The 15,498-nt window shown below is 43.4% G+C and overlaps 1 protein-coding gene and 1 pseudogene across 2 annotated transcripts; one reads left to right on the forward strand and one right to left on the reverse strand.

Annotated features, from left to right (window-relative positions):
* Positions 1–144: 144 nt before the first annotated feature.
* LOC311110738 lies at positions 145–6,371 on the forward strand (annotated as a pseudogene). Its single transcript, XR_014615279.1, has 6 exons — positions 145–2,111; positions 2,354–2,503; positions 2,965–3,195; positions 3,428–3,784; positions 3,891–4,080; positions 5,949–6,371. The product of XR_014615279.1 is annotated as an uncharacterized misc_RNA (transcript).
* A 910-nt stretch (positions 6,372–7,281) lies between these two features.
* Positions 7,282–9,860, reverse strand: LOC311112416 (gamma-glutamylcyclotransferase-like). The gene is made up of 4 exons (XM_084155530.1): positions 9,503–9,860; positions 9,276–9,421; positions 8,954–9,086; positions 7,282–7,872 (listed from the first exon to the last, which is right to left on the reverse strand). The coding sequence occupies exons 1-4, from the start codon at positions 9,620–9,622 to the stop codon at positions 7,708–7,710; spliced, it is 564 nt and encodes a 187-aa protein (XP_084011656.1). The 5' UTR covers positions 9,623–9,860; the 3' UTR covers positions 7,282–7,707.
* Positions 9,861–15,498: the final 5,638 nt, after the last annotated feature.

Genomic DNA, 15,498 nt, shown 5'->3' on the forward strand with positions numbered 1-15,498 from the left:
TTAATGCATTACATGTTTCTTCTGCCATCAGTGCTAAATTTGATAATCTAATTTTAAAGATACAAACCATGCTCCCCACAAGTTCTCTTATAAGTATTTTGTGGAAAGGGAAGTTAGAAAGAGTTGAGCAACATCAACCTTATCTGTGTGCAACAGCCTCTCTCTATCTGTCATAGCCAGTAAAAAAAACAGACCAAAAACAGATTGCACAGATAGTAATATATACTCAAACTGCAGCACAATCATCAAGTCATTCTAACTGACCAGTGTCTCTGGGCTACTTCACAAGAAAGATGAGCCTGGTCTGTGTTCAGTTGGGACTATTTGCATTTTGGATATTTGGTTCCTGGGGTTGGTTGAGTAACAAATGCATTCTCTATGAGAAAGTGAATTACTGGCTGTACATTCATGCTAACTGCCCAAGCATGATCGGATTCACTGCCAGTTGCTGGGATATATGTGACCTCAAAGTCAACCTCTCTGTTGTTCCGTCAAACTACCAGACCCTCTGTCTCGAGATCAGGAGTGGATACGTAATGCAATCTGGCGCTCTCTCTCGATTCTATGCTCTTGAGAGACTTCACCTACAGGGCTTTCTACCCACGATTCTCCATGGCACCTTCAAGGGACTGTCCAGTGTAAAGACACTCTCTCTGAACGGTAAGGGCATGATACAGTGTAACAATGCATCGCTTCTATCCAACACTTTCAGTGACCTGACTAATCTGGAGGAACTTTCCATTGAGGATTGCATGCTTTCTGCGATGGCACTGGACGTATTTGGAGGGATCCCCCTTTTGAAGAAACTCACAGTCAACAGATGTTGTACACATGAGCTATCTGATTTGCTATGCAGGATAGTTAATATGTCACAGTCAATAACAAGCCTGACATTTAAGTCAGAGGATATAGTCACTTTGAGAGCCCCAAACTGCTGTGACACCAAAGGAGCTGTTCTTGAGCTTCCTCCTTTCTATCGTCTTCAAGAGGTGAAGTTTTCATTCCCTAATGCTCATCACTTAGAAAAAGGTGCATTCAAATGCTTTGAAAACATCACAGATCTCTGTGTCCATAGTTGATGAGCCACAGACACAGCTTCTGCAGTCTGGCATCAGAAGACTACAGGCGTTTGTTTTTAACAACAAATGTATTTCCTTTGAGTCAGTTTGTGAAACAGTATTCAAACTCTCAATCGTAGAAATTGATGTAAGTAATTATACATTCTGGAACAACACCACATCTGCTGTGAGAAACTGCCAGGGGATAAAGAGGATTCATTTAAATTATTATGAACATGAACGTGATGCAATTAACTTAAGTTTGATCCATTATTTGAAGAATCTTGTTGATATGGGTGTTTTCCTTCCTAAGGCTGAAGTTGAAATCAATATGCTTTGTGACACTCAAAAGGGTCCCGTTATGTGGCTGAAAAAACTGTGGCTGTTTAGCTTTCACATCAAAAACATTGCCTCAGAGCAGTTTGGTTGCTTGAAGAATCTGGAACAGCTGATTTTGTCAGGAAATCAGATTACCAGTGTTGCAGACTTTACATTTAAGGAACTAGCTAAATTGAGGTTCCTAGACCTACAGAATAACAAGATCTCTCAGATATCAGAGAACAGTTTCTTTGGCCTGCATGGCTTGGAGACCCTAATTCTGGAACTAAACCCACTTGAAACAATTGAAGCATTTGCCTTCATCCACCTCACTTTGTTGAAGCACGTATGTTTAGGGGACTTTCAACCTTTGCCTAGTTAGTTGGAGAGTAGCGTGAGTGTGAATCTGACACACATATTTGGTGTCTTCCCTCAAGGGTTAATGCAAATTAACATTTCTTCCATGTGGTACACCCTCAACATCATCATCGGCAGCAACAGCACACCAAAACCAGGGATTTCCCTTCAGCTCAGTGCCACAACTGTATCCTTCCAGGACTACTGGAGACCGTTTTTCCAGTCCGTCATCAGCCTCACAGCCATAACAGAACGCCTCCTGTGTGGGTCTCATTTTGCCGCAAGATACTTCACCTCCCTCCAGTACTTTGGCTTCATGTCTGTGCTGTCAGCCAAATTTGTGGACATGACTGACCTGAACACACTTGTGGAGCTGAGGTATCTATTTATCCATTTACTTAACGGTCGAGTGAGGACAAACAGCTGTATAGTTTCAAAAGTATACTATAAATTAGATTTTAAAGCTGTACTGTATGCAAGCCATCCAAGTCTGGCCTGCCTGCATTTTTTAAAAGTATGAATGGGGTTTAAGAGCAGTAGTGGTCTAAAGAATAAGAAGAAGTATGACAGATTATTTCAGAAGTGCACTTACAAGGTAATTGATTATAATCCAACTGTAGGTATCTGATGCTAAAGGGAGTGGAACTCTACCGGCAGCCAGGGCTGGCCATTATGTTCCACAACCTCACCAAGCTGGAGACCCTGAACCTGATCACCTGCAGGATCCTCAGTCTGGAGGAGGAGATGAGCAGAGACCTGCATTCCCTCAGGTAGATAATAGAAACACCCACCCATATGAAGGCGCAGGCGGAGTTTGAACCCATCCCACTGAGCACAGACGTCAGTTCAACGTCTAGTTTTGATTTACATTTAGTTGAGCTGTCAACTAACCGTGAATTCAACGTGAAGTCAACAACATATGTCACCATGTCATTGGATTTAGGGTAAAAGTTGGGTGAAAACAAATACGAAATGCCCTTACGTTGATTACTTTTTGCAAATCCAATCAGTTTTCCAACATTGGAAACAACTTTGATTCAACCAGTTTTTGCCCAGTGGGATGCCACAAGGGGCCATTAGTGGTCTGGATTTACCACCACAAGACAAGAATCCGGCGTTACGAGCTACAACTACAAATTATTCTATGTTTGATTGGCTAGCTGCATTTTAAGTGTGCAAGCTGGCCTCCGTTTGCGCCCTAAGAGTGAACTGTTTTCTGCCTTCTCCTCAGGCAGATGTCAGTCCACATCCCAGAGGAGTTCAGTGTGTTGGAGAGCTTCCCAGAGCCGCTGACCAACCTGAGGTACCTGCTACTCTACAGTTTTCGCCTGGACTGCAGCTGTGACAATGCCTGGCTGGTCGCCTGGGCCGAGAGACAGCCACATGTCCAGGTCGTCTTTTATCACCCTGGGGAAGCAGACGTGACATGTAAAAACGAGAATGGAATCCAGAACTTTGCCAGGTAAGAAGAAAGATGTACTGATAATGAGGAGCATGCCATTTATTGTACAACCATAGAGGCAACACATGCCTAGAACACCAGCATGGCCGTTTAGCATTTGGACTTGTCATCTAGGCCTGGATGTACAGCCACAACCTGTTTTAAAAGCTTTCTCTATTGATGGCGTCGATAATATGAGTATTCTAAGTGTCAAGGGATGTCTTTGTTACCATCATTGCGCCGTCCATCACAGGTACTCAGCAGCTAACTGTTCCCTGGACGTGGGCTTTGTCCTGTTCCTCTGCACCTCGCTGGGCCTGCTCCTCTTCATGCTGCTGGTGCTCCATCAGCTGGCTCGGGAATACCTGCTGGCCTTCTGCCACATCATCCGCGGCTGGCTGGAGGAGGCTGTACGGAGGCCCAACCCCAGGGGGCACTACCACTATGATGCCTTTGTGTCGTACAGTGGGAGAGATGAGTGCTGGGTGGTGGAGCAGCTGCTTATGGGGCCTCGAGCAGAGGGGGCCTCCCTTCCTGCGTCTATGTCTGCACAGCAGGGACTTCCAGTTGGGGAAGGACATTGTGGGCAACATCACAGACAGCCTCTACGGTAGGTATCCTGGACTACTAGAATTACTGTATACGGACACACTGGTTCAAAATGCCAAGCCTATGGCATCACCATCTAATGATCCTTCTTATTGGTCTGGTTCCAGGCAGCCGCTACACCGTGTGTGTGGTGAGTCATAACTACCTGCGCAGTAACTGGTGCTCCCTGGAGCTGCGGCTGGCCACCCTCCGTCTGCTGGTGGAGCAAAGTGACATCCTTATCTTGGTCTTCCTGGAGGACATCCCCCCTCGCCAGCTGTCTGCCCACCACCGCCTAGCCAGGCTGGTCAAGACCAGGTACGTATAGTATGTGGAGAGGTGGTTCTGTGAACTACACTCATGATCATTTATTTAACTAGGAAACATATTTGAGAAAACATACAGTGCATTCGGAAAGTAATCAGACCACTTGACTTTTTCCACATTTTGTTACCTTACTGCCTCATTCTAAAATGGATTAAATAAATCTACACACAATACCCCATAATGACAAAGTGAAAACAGGTTTTTAGAAATGTCTGCAAATGTATTAAAAATAAAAAACAGAAATACCTTATTTACATAAGTATTCAGACCCTTTGCAATGAGACTCGAAATTGAGCTCAGGTGCATCATGTTTCCATTGATCATCCTTGAGATGTTTATTCTACAACTTGATTGGAGTCCACCTGTGGTAAATTAAATTGATTGGACATGATTTGGAAAGGCACACACTTGTCTTTATAAGGTCCCACACTGACGGTGCATGTCAGTGCAAAAACCAAGACATTAGGTCAAAAGAATTGTCCGTAGAGCTCCGAGACAGGACTGTGTCGAGGCACAGATCTGGGGAAGGGTAACAAAAAATTGGAGGTAGAAAGTCCACAAGAACACAGTAGCCTCCATCATTCTTAAATGGAAGAAGTTTGGAACTACCGAGACTCGTCCTAGAGCTGGCCGCCCGGCCAAACTGAGCAATCGGGGGAGAAGGGCCTTGGTCAGGGAGGTGACCAAGAACCCGATGGTCACTCTGACAGAGCTCAAGAGTTCCTCTGTGGAGATGGGAGAACCTTCCAGAAGGACAACCCTCTCTGCAGCACTCCACCAATCAGGCCTTTATGGTAGAGTGGCCAGACGGAAGCCACTTCTCAATAAAAGGCACATGACAGCATGCTTGGAGTTTGCCAAAAGGCACCTGAAGGACTCTCAGACCATGACAAACAAGATTCTCTGGTCTGATGAAACCAAGATTGAACTCTTTGGTCTGAATGCAAAGCGTCACGTCTGGCACCTGACACCATCCCTACGGTGAAGCATGGTGGTGGCAGCATTATGCTGTAGGGATGTTTTTCAGAGGCAGGGACTGGGAGACTAGTCAGGATCGAGGGAAAGATGAACGGAGCAAATTACAGAAAGATCCTTGATAAAACCTGCTCCAGAGCGCTCAGGACCTCAGACTGGGGTGAAGGATCACCTTCCAACAGGACAACGACCCTAAGCACACAGTCAATACAACGCAGGACTGGCTTCGGGACAAGTCTCGGAATGTCCTTGAGTGGCCCAGCCAAAGCCCGGACTTGAACCCGATCGAACATCTTTGGAGAGACCTGAAAATAGTTGAGCAGCGACGCTCCCCATCCAACATGACAGAGCTTGAGAGGATCTGCAGAGAAGAATGGGAGTAACTCCCCAAATACAGGTGTGCCAAGCTTGTAGTGTCATACCCAAGAAGACTTGAGGCTGTAATCGCTGCCAAAGGTGCTTCAACAAAGTACTGATTAAAAGGTCTGATTACTTATGTAAATGTTATATTTCCGTTTTATTTTATTTTATACATTTGCAAACATTTCTAGTTTTTGCTTTGTCATTATGGGGTATTTGTAGATTGATGAGGGGGGAAATTATTTCATCCATTTTAGAATAAGGCTATAACGTAGCAAAATGTGGGAAAAGTGAAGGAGTCTGAATACTTTCCGAATGCACTGTATATTTTTTGTGACCTCATGTGTTGAGGAGCTTTACGTGAAGACCTGAAGGCTTGTCTTCTAAATTATATTTCACTCATATACAGTATCTTCATTATGACTTTAGAGTATGTTGTCTTTCATGTGTTGTATAATGCCTTGGGTGTGATAAAAGCACTTTATACTTTAAGTCAAATAATCAGTTATTATTGTGATCCCCAGGACCTACCTGGACTGGCCCCGGGACCTGGCCATGCAGCCTACCTTCTGGGACCGTCTGTGGACCAAACTGGTCCCTCCTGAACCACACCCTGGACAGTGACCAGATACAGTACTACACTCTTTTAAAAAGGGTTCTAAAAGGGGTCTTTGTTGGGTGAAAAGGTTCTACCTGGAACCATAAAGGGTTATCCTACAGAGACGAGCCAAATAACTCTTTAAGGTTTTAGAGAGCACCTTTTTTGTGTACATATCTAGACAGTGGTATTCCGCTTCCAATTAACTTTGTATGAACTGTGTGGATATCAACAGCAGAGGGAGACAAAGACCTTCAATCATATATACAGTACACAGACTAGCCAACGTTCAAAATATGTTTGCGGCAAAAAAAAAGAAACACATTCTCATCTAACAGTGAGGTTTATGGCTTTGCATACATTTGTATTATTTGATTCAATAAAATGTGCCGTCTCTCTCTCTTGCCTTCTTCTAACGTTGCATTGTTTTAAGATGTTCATACCATGGATCATTTAGCTGTTTGATTTTGAATTTTAGGACCCCTTTAGGTATTAAAAAAATATAAACAAATGATTTGATAAAATATTGAATTTGGCCTTTACTACTGTAGCCCATAGAAACGCATTGAATAACATTCATAAATGGCAAAAAAAAGACAGTGAAAAAATGTATCATCAGGTTTTGAAGTGTCTGTGCTATATCTAGGAGACATAAGAAAGCTCAGGAAATATTTTTTAGTTTTTTAGCCACATATTTAACCCCTTATTTTTGTTGCCACAAAACTACCTCCATACTTCCATTAATTTGTATGGGTAACCTTCAGACGAGTCCCGTGACACTTGTGGGGGTCGTAGAGCAAAACGGAGAACACCATTGCGTTCGTGAGAGTCTCATCTTTCCATAGAGTGGTTAGTTGGCCAAACCGTTCGGACGCTACAGACATTTTTGTGAGTAGATCGATTTTTGGGATGTCTCATGGTCTGACAAACACCGCTGTAGCTCGGCTACCTTCTACCGCAGATGTTGAAGGCCGACATAGGCGGATATCTCTAGCTTAAATTGGTGGATTTCGATGGGGATTTTTTTATTATGTTACTTAAAATTGACAGACGGGTGCATCAGTAGACACTTATCGATTAACAGAAGAAGTGATCTTGAATGTAGCCTGGTCCCATATCTGTCTGTGCTGTCTTGCCAACGTGGTCATGCCAATGACCCATAGGAGTTGGAAAGACAGCATGAACAGAACTGAGACCAGGCTATCTTGAATGAGGCTGATTTAACGCCATTGTGCACTCTATACAGATCAACACAGAACATCCGGGGAGGTTTTATTGTCCGCCGAAGTAGTACAAATACACATGATCTTATTCTACATTCAATCCCTATACAGTCTGAGGGATGCTCAGTGTCATCATCATCATCATCATCATCATTGTTATTTGTCATTAAATAACTATTCCTGAAGAGGATTATAGATGTAACGTTACACACAGGACTTGATGGTTTCTCTAACCAGTGGGTTACTGAACACAGTTATCTCTCTAGGCAGGTTTGAGTTCCTAGAGAAAAATAAATGCTGTTGCTATCTCGCTTTCAAACCAAGATGCATGAACAGTGGAGCAATCTGGAGATAAGAAGAAATTCAGCAACTCTTGGTAGGACAATGGAAGTTGTTGAAGCAAACTTCTATTATCCTAACTGGAGCTGAGTTCCTAAACATGACAGTTTGTTCAAGGTGTTGTTAAGTGTCAGATTGGTGGTTAGCTCTCTCCTTGGCTCTTTTCATGATCCGCTCCAGGTCAGCCATGACAGGCAGTGGGCCCTCATACTTGTTGGTCTCGATGGCCCTCAGCTTCTCCTGGTAGTTCTTCGGCAAGCCATTCTGCTCCGCCCCCATTAAAATCACCTGGGGCAACCAGAGAACAATTAACAAAATACATTTATAATTTAATAGGAAGTTAAACCATATTAATCAGACAATCACTTATACAGTACTTTCTGTTATCTAACGACAAATAAATTACCAATGGCGCCCATTCAAATCCAGAACTGCCCCAGGGGCAGAAACATCAATAGTTTCTACCCTTATGCTATAGTAACTGCCCCAAGAATGTGTGTATCTGAAATACTGTACCCATCGGACCACACACCACACCACAGATAGAACACGCCACATAACAGAAGAACAATGCACTCAGCTCAACCGTATGAGTCTGGTACATACACGACAGAGCACGGCACAAAGCTTCCGTGGTCACAAAGCCATGCTCCACGCCTGTTACATTCGCTGGCTGTTTTTCTCACACCACTTTGATTATTTAGCTAGAGCTTTTAGATGTGCAATGAACCATCTGGAATCACAGTTTAGTAACTGTTCACATTGTCCAATACAGTGCATGGGATTGGATAAATCCTGAATGAATTGATGGATATCTACTAAATAAAAAATACCTGGAATGTAGTTTTCCAGATGCTTCAGAGAGGGAGGTTTTATTTTGGAGAGGGGCTGTGAGTAAATAGTCTAAAAATCCCCTGACCTAGTTGCTGCTCTTTCCCTATTGTCTTTTCAACACAAAGACATCTGGGAGCTGTCAGGGGCAAACGCCAGAAAAAACACCACAACACTACTGGTCTTTTTGCCACAACAGTGAGTGAGTGACAGAGACTCATTCAAGAGGATGATGTCACCCAAACTGTCATCCACAAGTGACTAGTGATGTGTGAATTCCTTTTTTCACATGCTTTAGAGATCTCTTCATTGTCCCATTGTATATCTATAGAGAGCCCCACTTCATTAACAACGCTCCTCTCCACACTTTGTAAGGTCCCTAACGTCTTAAAGGGTTCAGTGTCAAGTCCATGTTCTTATTTGGAATAACAGAGATATAAATAGATTGAGAAAGTGAGACAGCATGCGATAGAGAGGGAGAGAGAGAGAGAGAGAGAGAGAGAGAGGGAGGAAAATAGTATAAAAGGAGGTGTGCTACCTTGAGGTACTGTGGAGACGGTGGAGCGTAAATACAGCTGTTCATGATGTAGGTGCGACAGTTGAGCTCTTGTGCCCGAGTCTTCACATTCACCTCCACAGGGCTGTAGGCCCCTAGTCTCACGTTCTCCTGGCTGCACACACACACACACACACACACACACAAATACACACACATGAATACACCCACACACACAACTTTAGAACTGGTTAGATCTAGACCGCATCAACCACAATGAAGAAGCACTCAGAATGACACAACAGACCCAGTAGACACACTATACACCAACTAGGATTAGGTGAACAAGATAAAGGTATCTTACCTGTCTAGAGACGCGAGGTCAGCCACATTCATCCTCCACACCACTCCCCACACCTCGTTCGCTGGGCTGTTCTCGATGGTCGCCACACCCCCATGCCACCGGTCACTGGCCAGACCCTTGTAGTTCCCAAATACCAGCTTGTAGTCCTGGAGAGAAGGAGAGATAGAGGGGTCAGGTTAAGGTCAGGTGTCCTCCCAGGTCCTCATTATAGTCAGGTCGGGTCGTACCTTGAGCCTGGCCACACAGTGGATGGTAGCGGAGGGGTTCTTGAGCTGGAGCCTCTCCTTCAGTAGGTTGCTGCCGTAGGCAAAGTACAGGAAGGTGTGGGTTTCTATGTTGTCATCCATCCTGTCAGAGAGGAAGAGGAGCTGGAGCAGGAGGGGGAAGGGCAGGGTGAGGAAGAGGAGGAGGAGGAGGAGTCAAGGGAAGACAAGGAGAAGAAGGAGAAGTCAAAGGAAGACAAGGAGGAGGAGGAGGAGGAGGAGGAGGAGGAGGAGGAGGAGAGAATAGAGAGTAACCACAGTCAGCAGGAGGGCTTGGAGGCGGAGCAGAGACGCAAGGTGAGGTCATGATCACTAGTGTGACAGAGATCAAACCCTGCGCCCCCCTCTTTTATACCAGCCCTCTCTCCACTCACTGACTCCCCATTCTCATGCTAATCCAACGGGCCTGCCCTGTGCTGGGCTGTGCCCACCACTGCCACACAATACACACACAGCCTGCTGGTTGCTGAGCCTTATGGCCTGATCAGTCTGAGCTCACAGTCACAACAGCATGTCATTCACAGTGTGCTACAACAAGCCTGCATAGCGCTGTCTAGTGGACAGAGAGGTTATTGGTGTGTTGCAGCTGATGCTTTGACAAATAGGCCAATCCATCACTCATGCTTGCATGCATGCACATGCATTTATGTTTACACCACCATTGGTAATCAGGCAGACCTCAATTTTGCTTTGAAATCATGTCATGAGCACTGGTGTAGTGGAGGGTAAACGCAGTTTACACACCTTTTTTATTTTGCGCCAAGCTTTACCCATCTTTTGTGGGAAAATGCTTTGAAAGTATATGGAACATTACTGGTCATGGGAATGGAAGGCTAAACATAAACACAGCTGGTCCATCAAGGTCCAGTAGGTAACTTTGTGGGCGACCTGACCAAATTCACATAAAAAAGTGAGTTATAGATCGGTCATTCCTATTGAAAGCATGTTTGATACCGCGGCAGATCTGTTCTATGTGCACTATTTCTATGCTTTTGGTCTTTAAATTGAGCTTTTGCATCTTTTTACTTTTGGTTTTGTACACCAGCTTCAAACAGCTGACAATACAATATTTTTGGTTATTGAAAATATATTTCACAGCAGTTTATATTGTATAATGATTTTCTACACTGCCATTTACAACGAAAATAGAAATTTGGTAAAAATAAATAAAAAAACGCCCCCCTTTAAGTTTGCCAAAGTCCCGAAATCAGCGTTAGCCGAAACGGCCCTGTGGGCAACAGATTACCATGACATATGATGTGGTTAGCTGATATGTAAAATACCTATCCAGGCATTGTAAGATCTGGCATGTATTAGCAACGTCCGAGCAGGGGAACACGACCAACACAAGGTACAATAGATAGAAATTGCTCATCCATTTCCTGGTTGCTAAAATGTTATCATATTTTATGTGACAAAACAAAAACGCACCCCTTTAAATCTGTCCTACAGTTACCTGTAGCAGTAGGCTACAATGAGAATGGAACAGCTGGATTACATTTACGTCATTTAGCAGACGCTCTTATCCAGAGCGACTTACAGTTAGTGAGTGCATACATTCTTTTTTTATACTGGACCCCCGTGGGAATCGAACCCACAACCCTGGCGTCGCAAATGCCATGCTCTACCAACTGAGCTACATCCCTGCCGGCCATTCCCTCCCCTACCCTGGGCCAATTGTGCGCCGCCCCATGGGTCTCCCGGTCGCGGCCGGCTACGACAGAGCCTGGATACGAACTCGGGAGACCTCAATGGCTTGAGTCACGCAAAAGGGAATATAACATTGCAGATAAAGTTCGGAATTACACAATTCCATGTGTACAACATCTAAAGACCTGCATCACTATGCTGAGAGCTTTGCCATTTCTAAAAGGACTTTTGTGGATGTTTTTGGTGACTTTGTTCATGTTTTTTTCGAGGCCCCCATACTACTCAATGAGCATGATGAAGTGATTCGCTGTTTGGGGTAAATTTCTCAAAAACGTGAAATCTGAAAAAAACATGGCATTTACATCAGAAATAGCGATTTGGTTGTACATTTTATTTATTTATCCTTTAACAGTGAGTGAGTGATGACCATGAAAACACACAAGACTGATAGTTATATTCAAAAAGTATATTATTATTCCTGCATTATCTAGCTCTATTTGTGATATTTTACCTTGCCTTGCTAGTTTGATAGGTAATCCATCTCAGATGACAACTGTTATGTGTTAAAGATGCAGTTCGGGATCATAAACACTTACAAATTCGTAACATATTGTAGGAATAATTGGAATTCATAACATATTATAAGATTTTTTATTTTGTTTGCAATTGGTTACATATCATACGAAATGGATGATGTAGTACACAATTGTGCACCATTTTTGCATTTTAGTCATTTAGCAGACGCTCTTATCCAGAGCGACTTACAGTTAGAGAGTGCATACATTTTTTTTTAGTTTTTTTTTTTATACTGGCCCCCCGTGGGAATCGAACCCACAACCCTGGCGTTGCAAGCGCCATGCTCTACCAATTGAGCTACACGGGGCTGTTTTTGGCTGTTGAGCACTACTTTCAAAACTACTGGGTGAAATTATAAAAAACATTTGGAGCATCACTTTCATTTACACAAATTGCATTTGAAGTTACACGTGATCATAACCACTGCTAGGTAAACAAAGACGTTTCTGATGATGAACTGCGCCATTTTTATTGACGTGGACGGAAAATGGGTCTAAATGGATGATGGTAATGACCCCTTTGTACCCATTGCTGGAGCCCATATTGATTGCATAGACTAGCTAGAGATTATGGAGGAATTTCTCTGGGCTAGCCTACTGGAATATTTTACCCGCGCCCACTCAAGGCTCATTCAAAACAGCGCTTCGCTCACTGATGGAGCAGGAGAAAGAACTAACCAATAGGAAGCCAGTGCCCAGCCCACTTCTTACTCTCGCATCCATCCGTGGAGTGGAAAAATCCCAAACAGGAGGCGGACCACAACCTGCAGTTGTCTGTCTGAGAAGTCTGAGCATATTTAATGGATAAAGTGAATGTGCTTGAAGGAGTGCATTTGATTACATACTGCAGTTGATTAAAGTAGATGTTTTTGTTTAATTTAAATAATGTTGAGTGCGCAGAACGCTTGATTTCTTTGTACGATAAGAAAAAGGTGTAATTATTAATCAAACCTATAATTTGCTTGTTTATCATTCAAGCAGATTGGAGGAGAACACTCCTGGCCTGCATATACAAAGGTAATATCAATCAGATTTTTGTTGTGATTTATCATTGCTTGCTAATAAACTTGAAGATTGCTTCTGTAATAATTACATATGCCATTGATCAAGACCATTGTTGATCAATAAAAACACTTCTGAAATTATATTTTACAGAATTAAACCTTGAGGCTAGAATATCTTCCACTTTTATGTGTCACTGGTGTTCTTTGATTTATGGTAGCATGTGCAAGTGCATGTGAGGGGGACTATTGACAAGTGAGGGGGTACAATAAAAAAAACGTAATGTTGGTTATATTGTGGTGGTGGGTGTTTTAAAGTGGCAACTATCAGTTATAGCTGCTTCATTTGGCCATATGAATGCATGTAGGCTATTCACTTATTTCTACATTTCTCTCATATTCACTTATTTCTACATTTCTCTCCTTGTTTTATTTATCACTGTTTGTACACAGTATCATTTTTATTTTACTGTCTGTCTCTCTGTCGGTCTGCGTTAATTCATTCAGCTCACCCTTGTTCCTTCCAACAACCTATTGATATATCCATTATATCCTGCATGGATAAAGCTAGAGCCATAAGCATGGACAGCCGTGGATGATGTTGCCGGTTTTACTGGAGAACATTCTCTGTCTCATGCTCAGGCCCTCTCATGTTTGTCCTGAGTCGGTGTGAAGAGGGGTGAGAGAGAGCCCCAGTGTGGAGCCAGGGAGTGGTCCAGGGTCTGGAGCCCCTTCCTCCAGTCACGTCCTCCAGCTCACCGGGGGGTACAACTTTTCACCAATGGAACTATGGAATAGTGTGGGTCTGCGAAGTGACTCAATAGTTCTGTGAGACTCTGGTTTGCATGTTTGTAAGATTTGACTAGAGTCTGGATGAAATAGCTAGATACTTAGGGAAGGATCCTGCTACAGTTGTAGCTTGTAGGATATCCAAGGATCTACATGATCCTTGGAAATATTACAGCAGGTTTTGTTTCCAAATGTCAAGTCCATCAATAAACAAGTATAGGCTTATAATTGACCACGCCTGTTCTTTCTCTATCAGTTGTTGTAAAATGTTTCAGACTTCTACAGAAAGCCACCCTTTGTCTGGCCTACTCAAGAGGAAGACTGTATCTGTTTATTCCTGTAGATGGCAGTGCTGTGTTGCGTTTGAAATGGCCACATACAGTAGATACAGGATCATATCTACCTATGGATCAGATCAAATCCCTACTAAAATGAACAAGGGAAAAAGAGCTCCTTGAAAAAAGAACTCCCTTGACATGCTTTTATGACTATAGAATTGTATTATTATTATGGAGATAAAACCTTCACCACAATCAGTCAAATTAGCTGACGGAAACTCTTACTAACTTAAATCCCTGGTATAGAGCTTTGGACCTGCTAAGCCTTAGTGGTGGCAGCCTCCTCATTGAAAAGCACTGTGTGTTTCTGGTTGAGTTGAGCCATAAACTCAACTTAGTATTTCCCAGAGCCATATATATAGACAGTTCTACCAGGTTTTAGAACGGCTGCCATGTTAGCGCCCATATAGAACAATTCCCTATGAAATGACCTGCTGTAAACAAGCAAAACAGAGCAGTGAATTTGACAGACGTTTTTATTGATTAGCATTCAATGTGTATCCAAGTCTGTACTGTGTTGTGGTGTCAACAAATTGCATATCTGCTTTCACTGGACATCTTCATAGGTTTTGAAAACTATCAGAAATAAACAGCACAATGTGGAAGTGTCAAATTATCACTTAGCAACAGCTATGGAGGAGAAAGTGGCGTTGTCGGAATGTTCAGATAGGAACCGCATTGGCCCATCTCTCTACATATATGTCTCTGGTATTTCCTTAGTCCAGTCTTTGCCTTGAAACATTGTTGAATGTGTCAGAACCCCATCCCAAATAAATAACGGACACAAACAACTGAACAACAATATCTCAACACAGAGGGGAGCTGACATGGTTTCCATGGCAAACATCAGTTCTGGGTGTTTTGTCACTGAGCAGTACTACATCCTCTGGCTAGACTTGGCTTTCCCACGCGGGGCGAGCCAAGAGTCATGCTGCCTTGATGGGGGTCCAGACTAATACCATTAGCAGGCAGAAACACATGCGACTCAGGTACTATACTTGATCTTAGCCAAAAGGTTGATGCAGTGGCGTGTTGTGGCGTGACGCTCGCAAAAAAATAAAGATCTGTAAGCAATTCTATTTCATTGTAAATAAACAAGTGTCAAATTGTGAATGAGGGAAAACATAAACAATACACTCATTAAGTGTATGCAAATGGCCTCAACTGGTCAACCCATCTTGTGACATGTATACAAGATTTAAGAGCAGAACAGGCACATTGCTTTGAGAGAGACAGAACGGCCGTGTGTCAAAGACCCATTGAGAGACAAAGACCCATTGAGAGAACTGTTATGTAACGGCGTCTTAACTTTACACACAGTCTGTACAGCAACAGTCACTAATTGTCCATTGTTGCCAGGGCTATGGGCCAGGGAGGAGTTGCCTCTCGTTCCTGTAGCATTCCTGTACTGAGCAGGCATGGGGTCTCTGTTCCTCGCAGCAGCCACAGCGACGCGATGTCAGGACCTGTTAAAGCATTTACTGTCAGAACCCTAACCCAGACGGACTGTGCCTCACTGTGGAGGACGTTGTGTCCAGATCTTTCCGATCAGATCTGACCCAATCCCAGGCAACCTCCGGCCCCTGGCCTTTCTGCTTTTTATTTGG

This window comes from Coregonus lavaretus, assembly GCF_964263955.1.
Source record: "Coregonus lavaretus genome assembly, chromosome: 3".
Classification (NCBI taxonomy): Eukaryota; Metazoa; Chordata; class Actinopteri; order Salmoniformes; family Salmonidae; genus Coregonus; species Coregonus lavaretus.

Coding starts and splice junctions, on each gene's coding strand:
- LOC311112416 (XM_084155530.1), bottom strand. CDS start 9,622: ATGGATGACAACATAGAAACCCACACCTTCCTGTACTTTGCCTACGGC. Junction 9,087..9,275: donor GACCTCGCGTCTCTAGACAG/GTAAGATACCTT, acceptor GTGTGTGTGCAG/CCAGGAGAACGTGAGACTAG. Junction 7,873..8,953: donor CGTCTCCACAGTACCTCAAG/GTAGCACACCTC, acceptor TGGTTGCCCCAG/GTGATTTTAATGGGGGCGGA.